The sequence below is a fragment of the Crocodylus porosus genome, unplaced genomic scaffold (assembly GCF_001723895.1).
Source record: "Crocodylus porosus isolate Cpor-Errol unplaced genomic scaffold, CroPor_comp1, whole genome shotgun sequence".
Classification (NCBI taxonomy): Eukaryota; Metazoa; Chordata; order Crocodylia; family Crocodylidae; genus Crocodylus; species Crocodylus porosus.
This window is the reverse complement of record NW_017728947.1, coordinates 259297-284713: the sequence shown is the minus strand read 5'-3', so window position 1 is coordinate 284713 and position 25417 is coordinate 259297. Positions and strand designations below refer to the sequence as shown.

At 46.5% G+C, this 25417-nt stretch overlaps 1 protein-coding gene across 1 annotated transcript in view; it reads right to left on the bottom strand.

Moving 5' to 3' along the window:
- Positions 1–6803: 6803 nt before the first annotated feature.
- The window catches only part of PNPLA2 (patatin like phospholipase domain containing 2), a 52949-nt gene continuing 34335 nt past the window's right edge, over positions 6804–25417 (bottom strand). Inside the window, exons 4-9 of the mRNA XM_019551593.1 lie at positions 15786–15995; positions 14790–14850; positions 12379–12552; positions 11714–11846; positions 10606–10728; positions 6804–9462 (exon numbers count right to left, since the gene is read on the bottom strand). Of these exons, the coding sequence (XP_019407138.1) occupies positions 9198–9462; positions 10606–10728; positions 11714–11846; positions 12379–12552; positions 14790–14850; positions 15786–15995 (966 nt within the window). The 3' untranslated portion in view covers positions 6804–9197. The remainder of the gene's footprint in view (positions 9463–10605; positions 10729–11713; positions 11847–12378; positions 12553–14789; positions 14851–15785; positions 15996–25417) is intronic.

Genomic DNA, 25417 nt, shown 5'->3' with positions numbered 1-25417 from the left:
TTTGGGATTGGGAATTAGATCCCAATCATCCTCTTCTTTCTAGGGCAGGAGGAAGCTGAGGGTCATGATTGCAGGCTTCCCTTGCACCAGCAAATTGAAAGCCAAGTGTCCGACAATCAGTTGATTGTTGGCTGGGGCTGGGAACCAAACCCAGGCACTCCAATATAGACATCTGTTTCTAGCAACAGTCTCCTCTGATAAGGAATGCTCTCTAGTCCTCTAGCAGCCCTCCTCTGCAGCTGTTCTAGTTTAGAATTGTGTCTGGATGCCCTAGCTAACTCCATCGTCTCCCTGCACCCAGAGCTACCAGCAGGATGTGGGGCTCATTCAACCCTCACCCACCCATGCAGACAGCAGGGCAACCTGGCACAGTTCATCTCACACTCTCCCTCAGGGCCTGAAACCACTTCTGCCCAGCCTCTTCTCTGCCCAGTGGGCAGAACAGGGCACACCAAGTTTTCTAGGGTACTCCTATGTAGGAAAGGGGATGGGGATGGGGGATGGGGAGCCAGTTACCTACGTCAGGATTGGGGCCTGTGAGACCCTCTGGGCAGAGAAGTGCTGAGTAGAGGTGAGCCTAGCTCCTGGAGGAGCACCCAGACTCAAGGAGTGAGCCCGTTCAGCTAGGGTGAAGCATGCCAGTCCCTGCTACCTGTTGGGGAAGGTGAGAGTGAATGCTTTCCTGCATCCCCTAGAAGCTCTGGGATGGCAAGTCACTGAGCATGGGGATAAGATGAAGTCTGCATGACTAATACTAAGGCTTGTCCACTGGGGCAAATTTGGCCAACATCACATTGATTTGACCTCCTCATTCAAGGGCACCTGGGGCCGGTGCACCATTGTCACTGCCCTTTTTAGGTTACCGACCCTGAAAACATGCCCAATACTAAAGGAACAACATGGCTGAATGGGGCCTGCTGCTGGAAATGGGATCTAGAAGTCTCCAATGTACTGTCTAGATCAGCGGTTCCCAAACTGTGGTATGCATACCACCAGTGGTGCACAAATGACCTGGAAGTGGTACGTGGAAGGCTGGTGGGAAGGGGCCACACACACTTAGAGCCTAGCAGCAGCCTGCTGCACACAGCCAGGAACGCAGCACCAAGTGTGTTGGGGGCAGATCAAGGATCCCATGGTGAAGGAGGTAGGGGGGCAGAGACCGGGGCTGGGTTGAACAGGGTCATGGTGCAGGTGGTGGGATGGTCAGAACCTGGGTGGCTCAGCCAGGACTACTGGGGGAGGTGTGGCTCTGCCGTTGCCTGCAGCCCATGGCAGGACTGGGGGGCACATGCCCCTCAGTTCTGTGCATGAGGCAGAGGTGGGCTGCTGCTGCTGCATCCTGGACTCTGCACCACACTGCCACTGGCCCAGGAGCCTCACATGATGCTATGTGCCTGCTGCTCACTAGCTGCATTGCATCCTCTGCCTGCCTGGCAGCAGCAGGCACGTGGCATCCCGTGCATGGTGCAGAGCACAGCAGCAGCTCACTGCTCCCTGGGGGCTTTCTTCCCTTGGGCCAGCTTGCCCTGTCCCCATGGCAGGGCCAGCACAAAAGAGTCCTAGGCATTTCCAGGAATGTGGGGGGCTCCCCTGGCTGTGCATACCCCAGGGCAGGCATGAAGGGCATGTGCCCCACAGATCTGTGCATAGGCAGAAGCGGGCTGGGCTCTGCACCACATGGGCACTGCCTCTGGACCAGGCAGGCGGAAGCACTCAGCCAGTGCGCAGCATACACATCTGCGCAGGTCTGTAGGCAGTGGCAGCAGCAGCATGATGCAGAGCCCAGCATGCAGCACGCAGCCCACCTCCACCCGGATCCAGGGGCCACATGTCCCCCGTGTCTATCCCAGAGTGTGCACAGGGTTCCCCCCAACTGTGCAGGGTGCCACGTGTATACCATGCACTGATCAAGTGCCTCTGCCTGCCCAGCCACAGCAAGCAAATTGTGTCCTGCCCGGGGAGTCCTTGCTGCAGCCCAGGGGTTTTACCCTGCTTGCGCTGTGCCTGGTGCGTGCAGGCAGAGCCAGGTGTTCCCCTGTGGCCAGGGTGGCTGCGCCCTACCCCTGCAGAGCTGTGTGACCCAAGCCAGGCCCTACCTCCAGTACTGCTGAGCACCCCTACTGCGGCCCAAGTCTGCAGAGCCCCGGGGCACCCCCACTGCCCCCTCTCCTCCGGCTGCCGCCTTCCCAAGGGCCCAGCTGGCCAGCCTGTCCGCAGTGCCTCCCCCCACGCCTGCTCTCCCTCTTCCCCTCTCGTCACAATATGCTTAAAAAGAATACACAAGAACAGAAGTAGTAAATGAAGTTTTATTTATTGTCACCAGGTTTTGAATTTTCAGAAAACCTGGTATTTACTGTAAAAAATAAATAAAGCAACATTTATGATTATTAATTTTATTAATGTTCAGTGCGTCCTGCCATGTACCCTCTGCTCTTGTTTTGTTCTTCTGGTGTGCCTGCACTCCGGCAACTTGCAATGTACACAGTGCGGTCTTTTTGGTACTCCAGCCAAAATGTTGCCTACCCCTGGTTTATGCCATCTTTTTTTCCAATTTACAATTGCTTTATATGTCTACCATAACTGGTAAAACAACATTTTATGATTACTGAATGTTTTGATGTTTTAATACGTAGTCTGTTAACTATGTGTATGAAAAATTTGCTGGTGGTACTCAAGGCTGTATCATTTCAAATCTGTGGTGCTCAGTCTGTCAGAGTTTGGGAAACTGCTATTCTCAGTTGAATCAGTTTTGAGTTTGGGCTGCATCCTAAGAAACACCATCTTACCTATCCTTCTCATCTCCCTTCAGTCTTTTTTTTCCACTTACTGTTCACATAAGGAGGAAGCCAGGATCACAAGGAACTCTTATACTGGTTTGGCTATAGTCTCTTCAGTCATTAGTATCCTGGTAAATTAGCTAGATGGGTGCTCTCAAGTTGATAATTAAAGTGAGCAGATACAGGCTTAGACATTAGGAGCAAGCTCTGATCTGTTAGAGATGGCTGCTCTTTGCTAATTACAGTATACCAAGTGAAAACCATTCTGTTTGGGTAGGATATGCAGCAATACTCCAAACCTTTCGTCTTGATAAAACAGTCCACAAAAGTTAAATGTGTCATCACCCCATTTTATAAACACCAAGAAACTGTAAGCATAGCCCTAGCCAAATTTGTCCAGGACTGACTGACCTGGAATTTGGGATGTCTCTGTCCAAGTGCACAATATGAGTTGCCATGAGCCAGTTTTCCAGAAATGTGGAGTATCCACATCTTCTGTTCAGGGGTCCTCAGCACTTTTGAGATCTAGACATCACTTGTCCCCATCTGGGAGTCCCAACATTGAGACAACCAAAAGAGGAAATACCACCCAAGTCAGCAGAAGCTGGACTAGAAATCCTTGGTCTATGCACCATCTACAGAGACAAGTAGTTATCATCAACCTGAACTAAGTGAATTTTCAGATTTGAGCTGTAGACTGGAGTGCATTTAATAAACCTTTAAAAGGAACACAAATATGAGTCATACAATCTGTAAACTAAACTTAGGAAGATTTTATTAGAAGTGCATTTCTGCCAAAATAAATAGTTATACTTCCTTCAGCAAAATATGAGAGAGAGAGAGAAAATGAACACATGTGCACAAGTACATCAAAAATTTAATGCTGAACTTTCAAGTGAATATTCAAGTGCTACATAAATGACCTTGATGTGTAAATAAAGCAATTGCATATATTGTCATTGGTCTAGTTGGTGCTGTGACTTCAGCAAACTCCTACAGCTCTTTACATTTATTCTGCATACTCCCTTCAAAAAAGATTCTCTCTCCTAAAGCTCACATTGGCACAGCTCTTGGAAGGATTTAACATGCAGAGTTCCTTTTTATTCAGTACTACTTTCCTCAGCGCAGAGAAAATTCTGAAACAAGAGAGTCTCATCTTAGGACTACCCTTTTACACCTCCATTTGGCATCTTGGTTTTCCTGCACTGTATCAGAAACTGGTTTGTAGCACTTCAGAGTGCCAGTGGATGAGACACTTGCCCTAACGAAGCTGCACGAGTGGCAGTAGATGCCATAATGGCTAACAAATGACTGCTGCTGAATTTAGCAAGGAAGATACCCCAGAGAGACTGGATAGGGAGTGAAGCCCAAGGGAAAAAGGCACATTTGAAATATAGCATAGTGCACATAGCATCATATGATATAAAACTACAATAACACCATTGCATAAATTAATTGACGTACACACACACACTGCTATATGCCTCATTAAAAGCAGCAAATGGTATTTGCATTGTAGAAACGAACAGAAGCTCCAAAATACAGATGATCTGGGCTTGAAAGCAGCAGAAACTGCATGGTTTGAGACTTCTCAAAATTACTTTAGACAAAGCACCAGGAAGCTGTTGTGGGAAGTAACCTTGTGCCGGTCCCCAGGTAACTGGCTCATATGGGAAAGATTTCTCTCTTTCACCACTAATTCTACAGACTATTACTAGCAGATAAAAGAGAATCGCACCCAAACACCAATACAACCACAGACTGGCTCCAAGCAACTGTGCAAACACCTATTTTGTTGGTTTCTCTCAAACCATGTTTTCAGAGACGTGTCTTGGTTTGGGTGCTTCTGAGTTTGGATTCTTGCCTAAGGCTTAGTTTGCAGAACTGCCTAGCACTGGCAGCTATTAGAGATTTCATTGGGAGATGCTGAAGCTCAGTACCTCTGAAAAATAAGATGATGGATGTGAAGCGGGACCCTCAAGGCCAGAGAGGGCATTTAAAAGAGAGAGCTCTAACCAGCTGCCTTTTTGTCTGCCTACCAGCACACACATCATCTACGCTGACTATTCACAAAGCAAATGAAAACATTTTTAGAAAGTCATATAAGATCTTTTGGTCCTAGGATACGAGCCTTCCAAAAGCTCCATACACTGATGAGCAGCCGTGCTTGTAGCTAGTTATTCGGTAGGCTGCCTCACTTGTGCACGTCATTGCAGAAGACATTTCTGTCCCATAACCAACCTCAATTTGGAAGCCCCTCACGTCAAATTCAGGTTCAGTTGTAAGGTGGTATAATATTAGGCTTGTACAACTATGTCATTTAATCAGCTGCTGCTCAACAGATTTATTATTTACTATGTAGTTGTCAAGCAGGTTAGGTAGGGAATTCCACTATGATCATAAGTCAACTATGCCCCATAAAATCACTGCAGGCTTAATTCATAGTCCTTTAAAGCTAGTAAAGCATTTTGATAGACTTCTAGAGTTCAGACATGTGCAATGCTGCATAAATGTCCATCTGACAGGCATTATTTTATAGGGCTACAGCTTTTATTCTATTGCGTGTTGGCTAGAAATATAATGTTCATAAACTACCTTGAGGAGAAGCTATAAATGACCATGGGTGAACTTAAGTTACATAACTCCTATTGTTAAAAATAAATAAATAAAATTTTAAAAAGGAATTTGGGGTATTTTAGCTTTGAAAAAGATACTTCCAACCAGACCATGACCCCAGCAAAAGGTGACTCACTCATCCTCCGTGCCACACATCTTCCAGAGTCTGAAAGCTAAGAGCATGCCATGTTGCACATTCTTGAAGGCAGGGAAGGAGTTAATGCACTGGTCTCACAAACTGTGTGTTATGCATGGTCACATTTGTTCCACCCTGAAGAACTGGCTTTTCTGGTAAGACCCAGTTTAAAGCTGGACTTTGGTTTCTTAGTGCATAATCCAAAGGATGTGAAAGCTTCTTTTCTAGTAGCTGGATTCATTCATTGGAAGGTTGGAATGGTTGCCAGAAATGGGGATGAAAGCTAAATGTAGGTTCCAGTTCATGGCTTCTATTGACTCCAGAAGTCAGGTACTTGGAAATGCATGAACAGGAACTTGCCAACTTCCTGGATCTCTCAAACCATATAGCTCACCCCAGGGACAAGAGTACCTTTGTATCACACCATTCCACAATCCTAGCAGAAGAAACCTGAAGAAAACCCAGGGTCATGCCTGCCATTTGTGCCATAGTGTGGCTGCTTAGTAAGACTTTGTTTGAAAGAATTTCCACCCAAAGTTCTGCTGCTGGAAGATTCATTTAATATGTTAGTGCTTTACCAGGGCAGCAGAAGGGATAAGACAAGTGGAAAAAAGACTGCCTTACCTTCTCCATAAATATACGTTTACATAAATCAGGCAGAGCCAAGGGCATGGGGTTCTCACACGCACCCTCCTCCAGAAAGAAATTTGCCCTCTCCTACCCTTGATCCCAAACCAAATGTGTGTAAGGGCAATTCCCTTTTCTTCCCCACCTCCCAATAAATAAGCATTCTGCTGAAGATTTTTTTTGGGGGGAGGAAATCGGGCCAGCAGGCAGGCAGAGATTAGCTGTTCCCAGATAAGAGTGTAACCCATGGCAAGGCAAGCATTTTATGGAAAGGACATCTCACTCAGGTTATGCCAAATGTGACCTCTCTTGTGGGAAAAGAAGGAGGGTAGTGGAAAAGATTACCCAGAGACTGTGGGATCTCCATCCATGGAGGTTTTTAAGACCAGGCTAGACAAAGCCTTGGCTGGGGTGACATAGTTGGAGATGGTCCTGCTTTGAGCAGGGCACTGGACTAGGTGATCTCCTGAAGTCCCTTCAACCCTAATTTTCTATGACTCTAGGGCAGCGAAAGAATCTTCTTCCCTTTTGGTTCACTACCGATGCACTCAGCATATGGCTATAGACAGGCAGCAAGCACCTCTGACTTCTATTTCCGCTGCCTTAACAGTGGGACATTAAAGAAAGGCTAAATTAGACTATGGTGGAGAGAAACACCAAGTTCATTTAATCAATTCTTCAGGCATTTCTGTTCTGTACATAGTGTCAAATTCAAGACTGGCAAAATGATGTTCCAAGTCACATAAGCTTGTTTCCATACCAAAGCCTTGTGGGAACAGACAGATCACCCACCACCAGGCCCTTAGTGCCAAGGCTCCCCACAGTCATCTGGTTACTACAGAAGGAATTCTGTGACAAGCAGTCAAGCACCTGACCATTGCCTGCCAGAAATTGTAGGAATGTAGGTCATTCCTAGGAATACTCTTCATTTGAATCAAACTCTCACCCACCTCAAGTGTAGAGGCCACTGCTGCTAGAAAAAAAACAACACAAAGAAAACCCTTCACCTTCTGAAAGTAAACTACCATTTCTCAGTGTGTCCAGAACACATGTGAGCTGTTGGATTATTTCCTCTCCTTCTCCAAGTTCTCAGTTATTTACTTAGCGCCCAGCACCAGAGTTATAAACAGTGACATCTGAGGACCTTTTACCGAGTCATGATTCTGGGTATATATTTAAATATAAAAAACTTGAGACCTCCCCATTCTGTTCGCCTGCAAAGAACACATGTATTTGCTTTGGCCTACTGAAGATTGTTTGTGCTAGGACAGGTAGAAAGAAGCCATGCACAGCCAGATGCATTGTGAAGATAAAACCATCTGGAAGGTTTGTGCATCACAGATGGTCAGAAGATGAGGGCTTTTGGCTTGTGGTATGTGCAGTTCCCACCAAAAGTCATCCCTCAGCCCTAGGGGTGGGGGGGAAAAAAAAAAGAGGCCATTTTGCATTTACAAAGCTAGTCAATGACGAAACTAGACAGGCATCTCAGGGAGAATGTGCCAAACAGCTTAGCTGTAAGCACACAAGCAGCATAAGGTTAATGGGTTACCTTGGGATAGACATTTCAAGAGAGCACCAATGAAAAGGCAAGTGAAACAGTGAGCAGAGTTCAGCCCCAGTATAATCCCACTGACTCGTCTTAAGTAACAAAATAAGCAGTAGGCTGTAAGAAGGCACTTCTTGCTTCGCTCCACATCTTCCTCATTCCTCCTGCTTGTTCTTCCTGGCTATCCATCGTGACACCACCGTCATCAGTCAACACATGAAGCAAGCAGGTCCCACCTGTAATGGTGGAGTGCTGTCTACCTCACTGCTAAGGTCTATGTTCATCACCAACATGGACACTGACTTCAGTCAAGTTCCATTCTGTTGCACCAACACTAAGTTTGGTTTCAAAGTTCCCTAAATCCACGGTCCCTTGGAGTTGAAACTTGAACCTGGCCCTCTCTCAACTCAGATACCCATCTGCTGGGAACCTGCTGCACCATCCCACCACAAACCACCTGGAAGCATGCACAATGCAATCTTGCTTTCTGCCACCTTACAAGCCCTTCATATCCTTTCCCCCTCCCCCCCGGCATTTGTTGAGCCCACACTGGGAAGCAAAGTGGGAATTTTTCAAAATTATTTCAATTCAAATTAGTGGAAACTGGGCATCTAAATCCCACAAAATGACTTTGAAAACACAGACTCTGAAGTTGTTATCCAACTTCTTGGGGACAGGGAGAAGGAGGGGAAGAGGGAAGGGAAGCATCCCAGCTAGTTAGCACTATATAGATGTCAGGCCTCCAAAAGCCAGGCTTGACATAGACCCCTTAAGAGAGACAGAGAGAGAGAGACAGAGGAGAAGAAATGAAGGAAGCCTGGAGTAACCATGGGTGTCAGGCTGACTCCTGCAATTCTCCAGTTCCAGTGCCAGTGAAATCTGTATCGATAGCAACAAGACTGGAGTTGGCTTCAAGAGGGGATAAGGAGCATGGACAGAGGTAAAAAGAACTTCGGCTCCAAAAAAAGGAGGAGACCTGAGGGGTAGGCTCGAGGCTAACCAGATGGCTGGTTTGGCACTGCAGGCTGCTCTACCTTTTGGTAATACAGTGAAGGGCCAAAGGACATTAAATGGTTTTTAAATAATTAAAATCAGACACAATTAAAACAAGCAAACAAAAGCATTCTAGAACACCAACTAGGTCCCTAAACTACTTGAAAGAAAACCCAGCAGTTCCAGGTACGTCTCCCAAGGAAGCCCAACTAGAATTGCTAGGGTGTGGCCAAAAGAAGTCACTGCCACCTCCCTGTTGGGTGTTGATACATGTCTTTAAGTGGTTATCATGAGCCAACATGATCATGCTAACAGGATATCCCTTGCCTAGCAAGGCAAGGGGCAAATCAGCTACGTTTCATTCCACTGACTGTCTTCTTCTTTACAGGAAGTCCCCTCTGCAGGGCAATAATGGCCCCAAGCTGGCAGGTTGCCAGGTGCATCACAGATGCTGCCCACCCCTCTGCTCCCTCCCCCCCACCCTGTGGTGGCAGCAGTGAACTCAGAAGAGTGGAAGGCTCTCTTGCACATAGTCTACTATTGGGGGTCTCATCTTCAGCCCTTCTTGCGGGAATATGGAGGCCTGCATGTTCACATTGATGCAGAGCAAACCCAGCATGAGCTGGCGCTGGTACTCCTCCCACTTCATCATAACGTCTGTCAACGAGAGGTTGCTTCGCATCCACTGAGGCAGTGCCTCACCACAGGCAGAGGACAGTGGGATGGGCAGGCTCTGGGTCCTTCGGAGCTCAAGGTGGTAGTAAAGCCTGAAAGGCAGAGAAAGGGAGGTTATAACTTTGAAAGCCAAGAGGAGGAACAGGAAGTGGACTGGGACCCAGGAGACCTTTTCTCACATCCAATATGCACCTTTTCTCCAAAAACCATCTACTGGAAATTGAAGCATGCATCATAAAACATGAGGAAATACTGTAACATCAGTTTCGGTCAATAAAGCTTCTGTTGGACAAAAGTGAAAGCAACTCTGCAAACCATACAGAGAGCAGAAAAGTGAGCAGAGTTGGCTCCTTAGCTTCTGTTAGTCAGTTACTTACTACAATAAGCAAGTAATTTTGCTTCACCCTACAGACCAGCGATTCTCAAATCAGGGAGCCACAGCACCACAGGTTGGATCAAGATCCTTTCAAGGGTGCCACAGGCCATGCAATGTTAGTACAGTTAGGTGTGCAAACGCCTGCATGCGATTCACAAAGTACACCCAAAGTCTTCAAAGAGGAATCCAGTGTCAAAACCATTCTGACCTGCTGTGGTTTGAGTTTTTTGCAACGTAGGAATTACACTAATTTTTTTTTTTTTTTTTGACTACGGAAAGAGTGAAAACTAAGAGCTGGCATTTTCTATGGGATGCCTCAAGCCTAAAGAGATTGAGAACCACTGCAAAAGGTCATATACGCTTTACTTCATCCTCAGAGCACACATTCTGTTGTCTGAGGGGCTTCAGTACTAATGGCACAGGCTACAGCTAAAGCACAGTGCAAACAAGCAATGCTGAAAGCTCTCTCTGCATACTTCAGTACTGAGTAATCACACTCTGCATATCCTTCTCTTACCTTTTGCTACTGCAGTTAAAGGGTGTTTGTACATGCCACGTTTTTTGCCCTTTCTTGTGCTGCAACAGTGTGGCTATTTGCACAAGGCTAAGCAGAAACTGCTACTAATGTTTGGAGGAACCTTTGAACCTCTGACAAATGCCAGGCAGACAGGCACCAGTCTCATCTATGAAATCACACCATTGCTACGGTACCTCTTCACAACAATGTCCTCCTGGAATCCCTCCAAGGACTACAAGAATGTGCAATAAAGGATCCCCTCTTCCTTCTGCCTGCATTCCACCCCTCTCCAGACGGAGGAAGACCACTGCAAAAGGAGGGCTAAAATGAAAGCAGTCATACCTGGCTGAGAGATGGTTGCCTAGCTTCTTCTTGGCTTCCTTCATGAGATAGTTGCAGACTTTACTCATCTGTTCCTTCATCCACCTAATGTCCTCAGGGACATCTGGCAGCCATTCCAGGAGCCTGAGGAGAGGAAGGGAAGAAACAGGACTATTAGGCGAAGGGCTGCAGGTGGCTTTCCATAGGTATGACAGCAGAAGAAAAGCTATCTTGCAGACCATCTATCCCAAGCCCCAGGGCCAAAGCAGAATTGTTCCTTATCACAAGCCTTGTGAAAGCTTCATCCAAGCCAATTTGAAACAGCTAGAATAATGGTGCTTCCACCACTTCCTGATAGGACAGACCCCTTGACCTGAAAAGCATGGCAGAGGTACTCATTGATTTTCTTCTGTGGTACTGCCACTCACAGGTTCCTCTGTATTGCCATCTCATGCAGTTCACGCAACTCAAGGAGGAAGTAACCATAACACAGGAGAGGCATTTGATCTTTAAATGGTCATATTTATACTCTCACCACACGCATTTTTAAACAACTTACCAGATTGTGGGGGGAAGAGGAGGGAAGAAGAGGAGGAGCAACAAGGGAGGAAGTGTTTTTGTTGGGCACCAATAGCAACAAGACCCATGGACTTGTTAGCCGCCAGAAAACAGCTTGGGTGACATAATAAGATCATCCACTTTACCCTTCCCCTCTCTAATCCAAAACACCACAGTAAATTTTCAAGGATTAACAAGAGTGCTCTTCCCTCCCCTTAGGAGAGACAGGACTATGCTATTTCCACCCAGGCATCCTTCATTCCTCTATCCTAGTTTTCTGCCTTGCACCTGCCCACTTCCACATGTAAAGGCTTCATTAGCTACTCAAGGGGAAGTGTACTGCAGTCTCACCAGGAGGCACTCTGGAAGCCAGTTATGTTCAAACAACTGAGTCCAACTGGTTGTGGCTGAACCCCAGACACAACTGACTCACAAGAACCTAAGCAAGGTCCCTCCTGACCCAACCAGCTGTTGTGTAGCAAGGAAGGAGGAAACAAATCTAGTTTTTGCCCTCCAGCCAACCATGCTGAATGCAGTGGTAGGTAGCAATGAAAATAAACCTGAGGCCTACCTGACTGTGAAGGAGATGGCAGACTCTAAAGGCAGCATGTATGGGATCATCATGGCAGAGACCACACGCACAGGCAGCAGCTTAGAAACCGAAGTAAACCGGCCCCCTCTCTCAGCACAAACCTCCATAAGGGCTGCATATGGAAAAAAACATGGGTAACTGTTTACTTGACAGCTTAAACTAGATTTTTCTGGCACAGCCACCTTCTCTCCAGTAGCACAAAAGCTATAAAACACTGACCCACCTGCCTGGAAATCTCACAGTGTATCAGTACTTTCTGAACAAAGGTACAAGGAGCACAAGCATTTAGCTTTACCTGGCTCATGGGGAAAAAACCAGATAAAATTTCATCCTCTCGCATTTATGTGAAAAAGAGGCAAAGGAGTTTTCTGACCAGTTTACTGGACCTCCTCAAACAATTAACCCATCAGGTTGCACTATACATCTCCTTCAGTCTCAAGAGGATGAGCATCTGTCAATCTACTACTACAGAACCTGGCTCTTGGGGTCAGGAAGTAGAAAACCTTGGCTTTTGAGGTCTCTGATGGCCATCACACAAATGACACTCCCCTCATTTGATGAGATGTGCTGACCAGTTTAGAAAGAAAATAGACTTTCAAATGGGACAGGCAGAAACATCCAACTGTTCTCTTCCCAGACTGTACCTTGGTTCACTCTGGGTGGCAAGTGGTCGAAGATATCATCTTCAACAACAGCTAGGGCAGAGTCCTCTTCCATCTGGTCCTCAGCGCTGATTTCCTCCTCTTCTGCATCCTCCTCCCCTGCAGAGTTTTTGATGGCAAGTAGTGGACCTGTAGGCTTTGGCTGATTAAAAAGACCTGGGGACAGAAGGCATATGCTGAGATTGTAGCGACTCAAAGTACAGGTTTCCCTTGCTTTATGCGAGTTCCGTATGTGCAAATTTACTCTTATGCAATGATCCTTTTTATACCAAAAATTCATTATATGCAAGGTAAACTCACACTTATGTGATCGGTGTGGTGGCAGCCTGCAGTCAGCTGCCCTGTGGAGGGCATTGTGGGAGTAACATGCACCAAAGTACAGTCTCCACTCCAATACAGTTCGGATCTGTGCTCCTCGCTACTTGTCTGCAAGACGTGTTTCTGTAGTTGCCATCCCAATTATGGCAACATTCACCACCACCCTGTGCTCGTGTGTACTGTCTGCTGTTGGCGAGTACCAATATTGTCTTGTAAAAGTGGTAGAAATGGGTCTGGGAGTCAGTACAGTCGAGGCCTTGGAATATATCCCTATTTATTACATTGTAAAGTAGGTTCCCTTTATGTGAATTCGAGTTATGTGCCGTTTTCCAGGAACACGTTTACAGCATAAAGTGAGGGACACCTTGTAATCATTTCACTTAGTGCCACCTTTCATTTAAGCTGCCATCATCTCATCCCTCAAGGGAAGGAACTTCACAGCTGATACAGAATACCTACCTCCACCAACTGATGGAGCTATTTGGGCTGCCTCCCTCCATGATACTATTATGCATCACATTAGATTTCTGGTGCTCTTGCTCAAGACTAGAGAGCCTTTCCCCAACCAGAAAAGCAGATCTCTTAGCATGTTCCATAAATACTGCAAGCTAGTCCTTTCAGAACTGCTTTGCTGTTCTTCATTCTAATGACCAACTAAGTCCTAACGCATGCAGGTACGTTGGATCTACACATGCTCAAGGCCCTTGCATGCTGGGCAGGATCTGTACTAGTAAATACGAGTCTATGCCCATTTGAAATATTGGTAAGGCTCTGCATTTTAAGGTCATTAGCAATCATGTCGCTACACTGCTCCAGTGTGGATCCCTAACACTTATGCCTTGCACTGACACAAAGCTAGGCTTTCCCCAACAACACAGAGCCAAGAAACTGCATATGCTTCTTTGATGCACATGGAGCCCAAGCACACCCAACAAAATGAGTGAGTAAACTTTAAGGGCCAGCCACAAGGTGGCACCACAAACAGACACATGCCATCTCCAATTGCATCTGTGTTAATGAAGCAAGCTGGCTGTAAAGTTCAAGCAGAAGCTTTTACAGCATGGCTGTAGAAGACAGGAAGACTCTGTTCCCAGAAATGTTGAACTACACCTGGGATGTTACTTTCACCACCTAAAATATCCAAGGCAAATATTCACAGGCAGAGTCACCCTGACTTGACCAGGAATCATCTTGGACCTCCTGTACCCCCACCCCCACCCACCAGGCAAGGTTCTTTGGGTAAATGTGATATCTTATTAGACCAACGAAACACCATATTTTATAGCATATGTGTCGACATCATGTATAACCCGACCTGTTTTCTGACGCAAAAAGTTAAGATTAGCACAGGCAAGGTGTATTAGTTGGGGCTGGGCTGGGCTGATGCAGCCCCATCCCCTGCAAGCAGCACTGCCTAGGCCACGCCAGCCCAGCACCAAGCCTGCTGCTGTGAGTGGCACTGCTGAGTGCAGGTCAATATGGGGAGCTGGGCTCAGCTGGTGGCCCTATCCCTTGCGAGCAGCACTGCCTGGGCTGCACCAATGCCGCTTGCAAGGGATGGGGCTGTGCCAGTCAAGCACTGAGCCCATCCCCATCCCCTGCAAGTGGTGCCAGTCTTGGCACTTGGTTGGGGACATGCCATGTGCAGGGGACTAGGCCAGGCTTGGTGCATGTAGTCCCTTCCCCTGTGAGCAGCGCTGGTGCGGTCCAAGCAGCGCTGCTCACAGGGGATGGGGACATGGTGTCGAGTTAGATTTTTAAGCCCCAAAAATTGGGCTTCAAAACCCAACTTATACACTGTGAAATATGGAAGTTCTTTGCAGGCTTTTTGGGCACAAACACCCTCTGTAAAGCAAAGAACTTTTTTCTAACTATTTAGTTGATCTAATAAAGGACATCACACCTGCCCAATGAACCTTGCCTGCCTATGTCCTTAGACCAACACGGCTACAACCAGCAACCCCCCCTCACACCACTAGGAATTTATCCAGATCAGGTTCAGTCTGCAGCATAGCGGGGGTCAAACGATTCAGGCACTGTCTCTTTTGTGCAAATGCTGATACTCTGCTCCTTACCGTTCTTCTTCAGGAAGCGCAGTGCATCCCGGTAGCCCTGTTTGCACATCTCTCGCAGCACCTGCACAGACACAGATAGGGCAGGTCATTTCAGGCAGTGGGGGGGATGGACTAGTGTGACTTGGAGACAGCTCTGTTGACTACAGCACTACACAACTCTAGACCTAGTGCCAGGAGGTCTGCAGCCAATGCAGAAATCCTCCTCCCCACTTCTCTTAGCCTGCTGCCTGGGTGGGGCAGGGCTCAGGAGCTCTGCTCACCTCCCTCCCACCACTTATCCCCACTATCTTGTTCTCTTGTTCCCAAGCTCAGTCCTGGGCCAGAAAAGGAAGGGAATGGAGATACAACACTGCTGTGAGCAAGGGGATCTCTCAGCCTCCTGTGCAACAAGAGCTGCTTCAAATCAGCAGCAGGCCAAAAATGGAAGCCTGCCCTAGCAGGTGCCAGGATGGCCCAGTGTAGCTGTCTTTATAAAGTCTTCCAGGAAATGGGAGGGGGTATGGGCCAAGTTAAGCAGGGCACTCTTGTTTGTTATGCACAAAAATACCAGGGCCAATCAGCAGCTCTGTTTGTTCCAAAAGGGAAACACATGCAGCCATTTATAGCATACCATCTGTTTTGCTGGCTAGCACTGGGAGCACCATAAACAGCCTATGGTTGCTGGTGCCAGCTGGGCCTTTAACAAAAGGCCTGAAGAGCAGACTGCTCTGGGTGTTTCTGCATCCTTATTCTAAAAGCTTCTTGGGTGCTGCCTATTAGATGCACATGGAAGTACTTTCCTTGAGACTCCACCAGGACCTAATTTCAGGATTTTCCAAAGGAACAAAAACCTACATAATGCGTTTTAGACGCTTCTGGGATGAACTTGGACTCCTCCAACGGGGGGTGGGGTGGGGGGGTGGATGCAAAAACTGGGGTGGGGGAATAAGACCCAGCGCTCCCTCTGCACAAGCAGCCCATGGCAGCAACTGCCCTGAGTGGCCACAGGAGACTCACCAGAGGCTCTGGAGGGAACAAGGCCTTTGAGAGGCGGTAGAGGTTGCGAAGGTTGAACTGGATGCTGGTGTTGGTGACCCTCAGCTCATGGATGTTTGTGGAACTGTCCCTGGGGCAGATGTCACTCTCACCCGAGAACGGAGACACGGTGATTGTGTTCTTCAGCTCATATTGTGGCAAGTTATCTGAAATCCCTCCATCAACATACCTCTGGAGGGAATAAAAAAAATAAAATAAAATAAATTGCATAAATGAATGAAGAGGAGGAGTTTTCCTTGTGTCATGAATGTAGATTAAGAAGGAAAAACTGTTACACATCTGTGCCCATGCTCACATGCTGGGACAGGGCTTCAAAAGAAGTCCTTGCTAGCACTGGCTGAACTAAGAGCAACAAGTTCATATCCAATGAAAGGTCATTACAGACACCAAAAATCAGTTTTCTGCAAAAACGTTTCTCTTCTGAAGTGTTTGTGGACTACAGAAGGAAAGAAGTGCACCTCCCTTCCCCTAATAAAAGGAATATAGATTCATGAACACTTGTACCAGCAACCTGAAACCCCCTTTGTGGATTTGGGAGCCCTCCAATCAAGAAGCAGAAAAGAAATAGGGTGACACATTCATGACCAATCGCAGCTAGCTACAGTCCCCACAACAGGTTTGCAAGACAGTCTCTAGTTTGACACATTCTTCTAAACCACCGCCCTAATCCTGTTTGAGCTGAGAGTCAGTAACACCAAAACCTGCTGAAAGATATTTTGCCAAAAATAAAATAAGGGTAGAGGATTTGCTGCTAGTTTATTTGCCCAGCTGGAAGCCACATGCACTCCCCTTAAAACATGTATAAAACTGAACATGCTAGCTGGCTATGCTTAGTTCATTCCCATGCCGAAACTAAGAGGGGCTCTGGCTCCACATACAGGTTTACTGCAAACATGCACAAGTTTGTTGTTATTGTTCATGGAAAGACTATGCTTCTGGTATGCTCATTTTGGATGACAACTGAACTCAAAGCATCCTTTGAATTATTATTACTATGCCAAGGCTCAATAAGATGCGCTCTCCCCTCTCAGTGCCATCCTGGACACAAAGCAGCATCCACAGAATAAAGAGCTACGCTGCTGGCTAGGCTGATGGGGGTATTAAGACAGAAGAGCCCCCTGAAGGGCAATGAGCCAGCATCCAGTAGCCTCACACCAGGTCCACCACTGAGCTGCAGTGATCTGCATGGTCAGTCCCATTGGGAGAGATTTTAGGGCAAAGCCATCAGCAGCCTACAGAAATGGGCACCTTCACTATCTTCAGTAGTCCTGTAGGAACCAAAAGGGAAGCAAACAAGCCCCATTCTCCAAGCATCCACAGTGCCTGATGGAAGACAGTGCAAAGATGAACAGCAGCTGGGTGGAGCTCCATCCAAGCAGGGGAGAGGGGATGCTGGTAGGCAGAAAATACAGATGCGCACACAGAGCTCTAAAGAGCAGATCATGGCAGAGGGACTGCAAGGCTTGGAGAAGATAACAAACAAGGAGCAGGCAGATGATCTGGAAAGCCAGCTATGCCCTACACTGGGACGCTCATTCTGTCCTTGAATTTTGGCTCCTGTTGCAGCCAGGCTTATGATGAGCGTGGGTCTTTGGCTATGCAACGCCTGGGAATGAGCTGGATGTTGTGAGCAGTGGATGTTTATCATTCTGTTCTCTCTGTTTGGAAGGGAGACAGGCTACACATCTCCAACTGGCTCCCATCAGGCCCCTGATGCCCTTATTATTAAAACATCCTTATGTAACAGTCCGAGGGGGGGGATCCCCTCCACCCACAGCCTTTCACCTACTTCTCCTGGATAATAAACAACTCGCTGACCTTCCCCGACAGGCTCCCGAGCTTAGGGGAATGAGTTCAGCTGCATGGCTCCTATACCTCTGGAGAGGACAATCCCCGACAGCACCATGCTGGGCTACAGACCACTCTCCTGAGGCAGCCCAAGCAGAGGTACCAAGTACATGGGGGCATGAGGGCCCTGATCCCCCTTGGGAAGAGGGCTGCCACCCAAAATGCATAAGACTTTCCACATGTCCATCATCTTAACTGCCCACCCCCCCAGCAAAAATTAAAGTTGGTACCTACAAGACCAAGGGATGTTTCATAGGTATATGGTTAACTGTGGCTGGACAAGAGTGGGGAAGCAGGCAATTCTGATTCAGGTGGCACTAAGGCTTCAAGGATAAATAGGAAAACACTTTTAAACTGCTTTTTATATATTCACACACCCACACTACTTGACTAAATGGCTCTTCCCACATCGAGTCATTGGTACATGCCAAAGTAACGTTTACCGAGAGAACACTGGCACAAATACATGCCTGCAGCGAGTGAAACAGTGACTGATCACTAACTCCTGCCCACTCAGGTTTTGAGGGAGATAAAAAGGGGAGGGGGAAAAAAAAAGGAACAGAAAAAAAAAACTCAAGGGGAATACAATCAGTGTGACAGCAATAAGTGGCCTTTGCACAGGGTCTGGTCTAAAATCTAATGATCTTCTGGCATTGACTAATTCCCAATAACTACCCAAAGTCCCTCTCCCATATTCTATTTAAAGTGATCCCCATCTTCCCTGAGGAAAGGACAGCTGTAGCTACTATGGGGCATTGTCCCCTTCGGAAGCAGCTGCTCAAGCAAGACAATCACTTTGTACAGCAAAACAGAGAGACCTAACACATGTGAGCCTTCCTAGAAAGATACACAAGAGGGGAAGAAGAATGTGAGTAAGAGCAAAACAGCAAGTGGAGCTAGACATGCCTGCTTCCCTATGCAAGCAGCTGTTGAATGCTGAACTACAAGTTGGTGCCATAGTCTTAAGTTCAAGGTCAGTGGTTTTGCTGCTACGCTGCAGTAGCTTCTGATTGCCTGCAAGTGGCAATATGAATGAACAGATGCAGAAGAAATGGTGCTTTGCTGCTGTGGTGGTGGCAGGTAGTGCAGGGGGCCTTCATTACAGGGGTTACCAAGGGCATCCATAATCCTTATAATTTTTTTCCACTTTTGTCTACCAAGTGTGCCTAGTCAAGGTTCACCTGCAGAGACAGGCAGTCACTTCTGCTGTGGTGCCCTGCCTCTAGGCAACACTACCGCAGCAAACTGTGGTACCCCAAGACTTACCCTGCATAGCCCTTTTTAAACCTCGATCACACCCAATGTGTCTGGGCAGCACCTCTGAGTTCAAACAAATCAATATGATTGCCATTTACAATATAAATACATTAATGTAGCTATATTACTCATCTATAATTGACTGAGTACAAAATTCTGGGCTATTTTTGGTGAAAACAGGGTATCAGGCCTTGGGTTCAGGAACCAATCCCCCATTTATAACGTTGTTTCCTATGGTTGCACTGTTTTGACTTCAGATGCAGTTTTCAGGAACCAATTGTGTTGCAAGTCCAAGGACTGCCTGTATAGTGCTCTCAGTCCTCAGGACAGGGTTGGGCAGATGTCACTTAGACAAGCTTGGAGAAGGAGGGGGCAGGGTGTAAAGAAGTCTGCCCAGAGTCTGCCTGCTTCTGGGGTTAACTTAACCTCGTATTCCCATTCTTTCGTACATGCTTTCCACAGTGTGTGGTTTCTCACACAAGCTGGATACTAGTGACCTGCTGGTAAGGACCTGCTGGTTGTTCATTTTTTGTGCTGCAATTTAGAGTTCACAGCCAGAGGATGATGGGCTGGCTTGTCCTCTCTAGTTTATTTTGTAGTATGTGATTAATAATCTTTGAAACCCCAGGGCTAGCCAGGCAGAGCCAGGGAACAAGACTGGGTTCAAAATTCATTCCCTCTTCACCTCATGGTCTATGCAAAGCAGGAGAGCAAAGGGATTCATTTGGTACATGCCTTTGGGTCTTGTCAAGAAGATACAGCCACATGGCAAAGGCTTCATTTCAATCTCCCAGTAGGAGACTCTGAGCTGCAGTGGCTGTTTTTACATATATAGCTATTTTAGAGAGGGGATCATTTGGGTTTAGGTTCCTACAAAATGCCTCCTATACGACTCTGCTCAGGTTGCTGGGACCAAAAGGATCACATGTTTAAGTCAAGCTTTTCTTCATGGGGTGTCTCCCCTCTCCAGTTATTCTGTTCACTGCACAGAACACTGGACATGTAGTCCAGTATCTAGATCACACACTAGTCAGTGAATTCCCCCATTCCCAAAGGGCAATGGTATTTTCCAGGACAAAGAAGGACATTCACTCCGTCATCTTCTCTTGCATGTTGCCACACAAGAGACCTTGACCCATGGGCAGCTTCCTGGTCAGTGCACCAGCAAAGCAGCTTTCCAAGAATCCAAACATGGGAGGGAAAAAAAAAAAAAGTTTAAGCATTTCATGTGGTTTTGGACTGTATACGTTTGGCTCAGTTGTGCCAACCCAGCCTGGCACAGTCAGGGAGTTCTCACACAACAATAGCAAAGTGAGAGACAGCGCTGACCATATCCCACGTTCATGGTCCCACTGGACTGCCCCAGCCAGGGCCTGTTTTGCAAGTTCTGGCACATCACATCAAGGGTCAGTGACTTCACATTTCCCCACCACCACCTCACTTGCCCTCCCATGCTCTCCTCACATGCTTGCATAGCAAAAGGAAGTACAAGATCTAGCTTTGCCATCACTCAAAAAGAGCTAGGCTGGCCTTGTGGCAACGGACACTACTCTGGGACTCAGAAGAACTAGCTCCACCACAGAGTTCCAGTGACCTTAGTTTTGCTACTTAGCCTCACCTCTGCCTTAGTTCCCCTTCTGCAAGGGAAGCAAGGTATCCTTCCTGTAGCCCCTTGTCCATTTAGACCCGTTCTTGAAGGGACTGTCCTTTACAAGGTGTACATAGCACCCTGGCACCCCCAAGCTCAAGCAAGTCCTCTAGGCCACTGGCTTTCAATCTTTTTCCATTTGTGGACCCCCAAAAATTTGAATGGATGTGCAGAACCCTTTTGTAGTATTGCAGTAACTATAATTGTTTTTATTACTTATATTGTTATCTTTCTTTTTATATGATGAAATATTTAACGACTAAAGATAAAATTAATGTTGTTATGATTTACTTTTTATAATATTTCATCAGTCATTATTAGTGTTCTGAAATTAACCATCTATTTTAAAATTTCCTGTTGCTTAGCATAAATTTATTTGACTTATTGGTCTCATGATTTAAGAACTTAAATTTAGCATAAGGAAAATGTTAATGCAAGGTTTGTGGCATGTCTGGTGTATGTGGAGAGATGCAATGAAAGAGTGAATTATGTATGTATGTGACAACATGAAGTCCTCTCGCAACAGGTGAAAATAGCTTTTTGTGGTTTAATGGTTAAAGGTTGCAGCAGCGTCAAGTCAGCAGCCAAGGATTACCAAATACTAGATCATGCTTCACCCTGATGGCTGAAGACTGCAAGCAATAACCCCCCTGAAGACTGCAGACCACAAAGCCAGAAGATCATGTCCTACCAAACCCAGCCAACAGCACAGGGGGGGAAATGACCTTTGTGTCTGAATCAATGGAATCTACAGGCTTGTACGGACAGCCATCACTATAAAGATGCAACACAAAAGACAAGGTTTTGGGTCTTTTTCTACCTGCAAGGAGTTTTGGGCACGTCCCACAAGACTTGACTCGATCACTCATGGTCAGTCTGGCCAGCTACCAGACTGACCTGAGCAACTTTAGAACTAGGTAACACCTTAACCTTTGCAAAACTGTCTAACTATCTGTGCACGTGTGCTTGTTTCTTTGTACAAATGACTGACTGACTGACTAAGTATGAATGGGAATGAGTGAGGCAAATAACCTTACTGTTCTTTATTCTTTTTATGTTCCAATAAATACGGCGTTGTGCCTTATCCCCCGATAAGATTCCTGCTGGTTTTTAAGTCACACTGTATGCCCTGTGAGCACAACACTTTGAACAGAAAGTATGGATAGTCGCATATTTTTGATTGATCATAGTCATCTTTCATGGAGCCCTTAAACATAGTCTGTGGACCACAGGTAGAGAAGACCACTGCTGTAGCGATCCTGCGACATGAGGAAATACTTCCACTTGCAAGGCGGATGGCAGCCAGGAGAAAGAGTTGTTATTTATACTCACCAAGTAAAAAGTTCCTCTCTCTCCTGTCCAGGGTGCTCATGAGGCAGTTGAAGAAAGCAGCACCGTTTAGGCACAGCACCAAGCAAGGCATAACTGGTAAAAGTCTGCTCCTGCAGGGAGCAATCACCCCATATCCACCACTGACTTGTGTGCAGAGTGACAATTTAAAAGCCAAAATTTGGCGGCAAAACATACAGAGACAAGAGGGTTAATCTTTTCCAACACCTGCCTCTGCAGCAATGGCTTCCCTGGGGGAGAACCTCTGGCTAGCATCAACTCCATGGCTACTGATTTGCCCTCCTGAACCTGGCTGCTGCAGACACTGCAGAGAAGGTAAAGAGAGGGTGAGGTGCCCCCCCCCCACTTTCATTCCAGCACCTCTCGTAGACAACACATGGGGCTCATGCTCTATTCACCCATCCTTACTTACATTACTGGCACCAAGTTTAGTTGCTCAAGGATCTTGAAAAGATCTCCCTAGTAAAAAAAAAGGTACAGAAAAAATGCTTCTCTACAAGGACTTCTAGAATCAGACTAAAAGCCCTCGAGATAACCCTGCAAGAGATAACCCTGCAAGGGCTAGATACAATGAACAAGTTTGGTGACTTATCCTTGATTTCTGTAATGACTGGGTTGCATTCCTTGGTAGCTCCAAATACACACACCTCTGCATATGCAGAAGAGAAGGCCAGCTCCATTGTGGAGCTAAAGGGATAGTCTATTAAACCATCCAGTCCTTTGCCTAGATAGGTCTCCCTTCCAGGCATGCAGAGGAGGAAGAAGTGGCATAAGTCATTGCCACTCACCTCATATAACAGAAGCTCTAGAAAACCAAACTGTTCCAGCACTTTACAGTACAGATCCTTCCTCGGCCCATCCCAGCCACTCACCACTAGCACTCTACTGCAGCTGATGATCTAGGCTCACTTGTACAAGACCATGTTGATTTACTTTCTATCTGCTGTAAAGTATTTACAGAGCAGCAGGCTTTCTTCCAACCTCTCACCCTTGACCAGCTTTCTCCTCAGAGAAGTCTCGTCTGCCCAGACAATATTTTGCTCTGAGCAAAGAAGGAAGAGCCCCACACCATCACTAAAAAGCAATGTTGTCATCTTTTTCAGACTTTCTTTTAAAACAGCACTAGAGACAGACATACCATATTTTCCTCACATGACATGCCCCAAAAATATAGCATGTACCTTGTTTTTGGAAGCCAGAGTATTGGCTGCATAGGCCAGGGACAGAGCATAATCTTCACCTGACCCACCCTCCCTTTCCTGCTGAACTAAAGGTAAACCCTAGCTGCTGTTGACCACTAGTCTCTATGGGTGGATCTATGATTTGAGAGAGCTAGAGTCTCCAGGACTGTAAAATAGGAAGATAAAAACCAGCAGTAGCCACCTAGCAGACAGCAAAACTGCTCTAAGAAAAAACTGAGCTTGATAAGTGGAACATTAAGACCATTAAAAAAAAAAAAAGGAGGAAATAATCATTAAGATTTCTGGAGAGAAAAAACAAGCCATTGTCCATTCAGCACCATGCCTGTCTCAGTCAGAAAAAAAACCACACAGCTTCTTCACTTAATACATATACTTGAATTTGGTCTGATTTTGGGGTGGAAAAAGTGCATATTGCAGGAGAAGAAAAATGTACGTATGCATGAGTTAATGTGGTAGTTCTGCAAGGGCTTTCCCAGGGACATCAGCAAGGCAGCTCAAGTCACATCTTAAGGCAATTCATCTGATTTAATTACTGTCAATTAAAACTTTTACAACTCCTACCATTGCTAACTAGGCTGGACCTTGTAAGCACCGAATTTTCAAATTACAGGGCCATCCATGCCAGGAGAGATCACACCCATATCAAACAGGCCCCTAGCTCCAGTAGAGCCAATAAAAGTACAGCAGGTGAGGTGTAAGGACAAATATATGGAGGAACAGACAAGCAAGAACAAGCATTAAAGATTTCCCTGTCAATCAAATGTAAGTCATTGGATTCTCCTACAAAATCACCATGGAGCAAAAGAAATAAACATTATCAGTACCTCATATTTTCTTAGGAGGTCTCCAGCCAAGAGGATTAGGCAAATCCCTACTCATGCCTACTCTTCTTAGCGAGATGAAGCTCCAATCTGAAATGTGTGCTGACAGAATTAAGCCCAATCACTTAACAGTGATAACAGAACAAGCTGCCAGCTCCTGATGGTACATACCCAAGACCTCTGATGAGATTTCAGAGCATTTCAATTGAGCTGCTACTTTTCTCCCTTAGCAACCATTTACTACAGCAAAGAGAAGATGGGTAGCAAATATCTTCCTTCAGTAGCACGAAGTAACATGCATCAAAAAGGTAAGGGGGAATTATAAAAGCACCCAAGGAACATGACAATCTAAAGACTGGTTAGTCCAGCTATGTTTCAGAGCAAACCCACCTCAGCTTCCCAATCTAATAGGATTCTTTGAGCAGACCCCCCCATAATGGGTAAAACAAAAAAACAGTAGACAGCGTTTGCATGGTTTTTAAAGAAAAATCTCTTGACAAAGTGATCTCATGACAAAGACATATTAAGGGAACATATGTAGCCATGAGAAAAATGCAAAGTACTGGTGTGGATTTGCTGCTGGCTGAAAGGCTGAAATCATGGAGTAGAGATAACTTGTCAGTGTTCAAGGATGGAAAGAGGCGACTAAAGCGTGTCCCAGAAGGTACTACCAGAGCTGGTGTTCAAGAGCATTTATTAATGGCTTAGAAAAAAGTGGGAGAGGGGCACGGTTGGGGGGGTGGGGGATTGCAGACGGCGAAGTTCATTGGGTGAGTTAAAATCTAGAGTGGGGAGATGGGAACTGAAGGACTGGGCGACAGCAATCATCGCCTGCTGGAATTTACTATCCTGCGCAAGGTGGCAAGGGCATGCAGTAAAGGCAGCAGCCCCAGACTTTAGAAGGGCAAACTTCAGCGAGCTAAGGAGGATAGCTGGGGATGCGCTGAGGTCCCAGAGGGGAGGGGAGCCAGGTGTCCAAGGAGAGTGGTTGCTCCTTAAAGGGGGCAATCCTCCAAGCACAAAGGAAGGTAATCCCAACGAGGATCAAAGGGAGCAGGAGAGCACACAAACCTCCGTGGCTCACCAAAAACATTCGGGAATGTCTCCTTGCTAAAAAGGAGGCGTATACCCAATGGAAGGAAGGGGTCATCACCAGGGATGACTATTCTGCAGTCGCTCATGGTTGTAGGGGGACAGTTAGGAAGGCCAAGGCAAAGATGGAATTAGGACTAGCTTCCCAGATTAAGGACAATAAGAAGTCCTTTATTAAATACATAGGGGGCAAAAAGAAGGTCCCGGGTAACGTGAGGCCCTTGCAGAACGCATTGGGAAATTTGGTCGTCACACCAGACGACAAAACCTAACGTGTTTAACGATTTCTTTGCCTCCGTCTTCCTAAGTAGGGATCAGAACAGCCACCTCCCTGCTGGGCCCCCCTCGGGCCCCAGGGGAGGCACACCTGGGCCA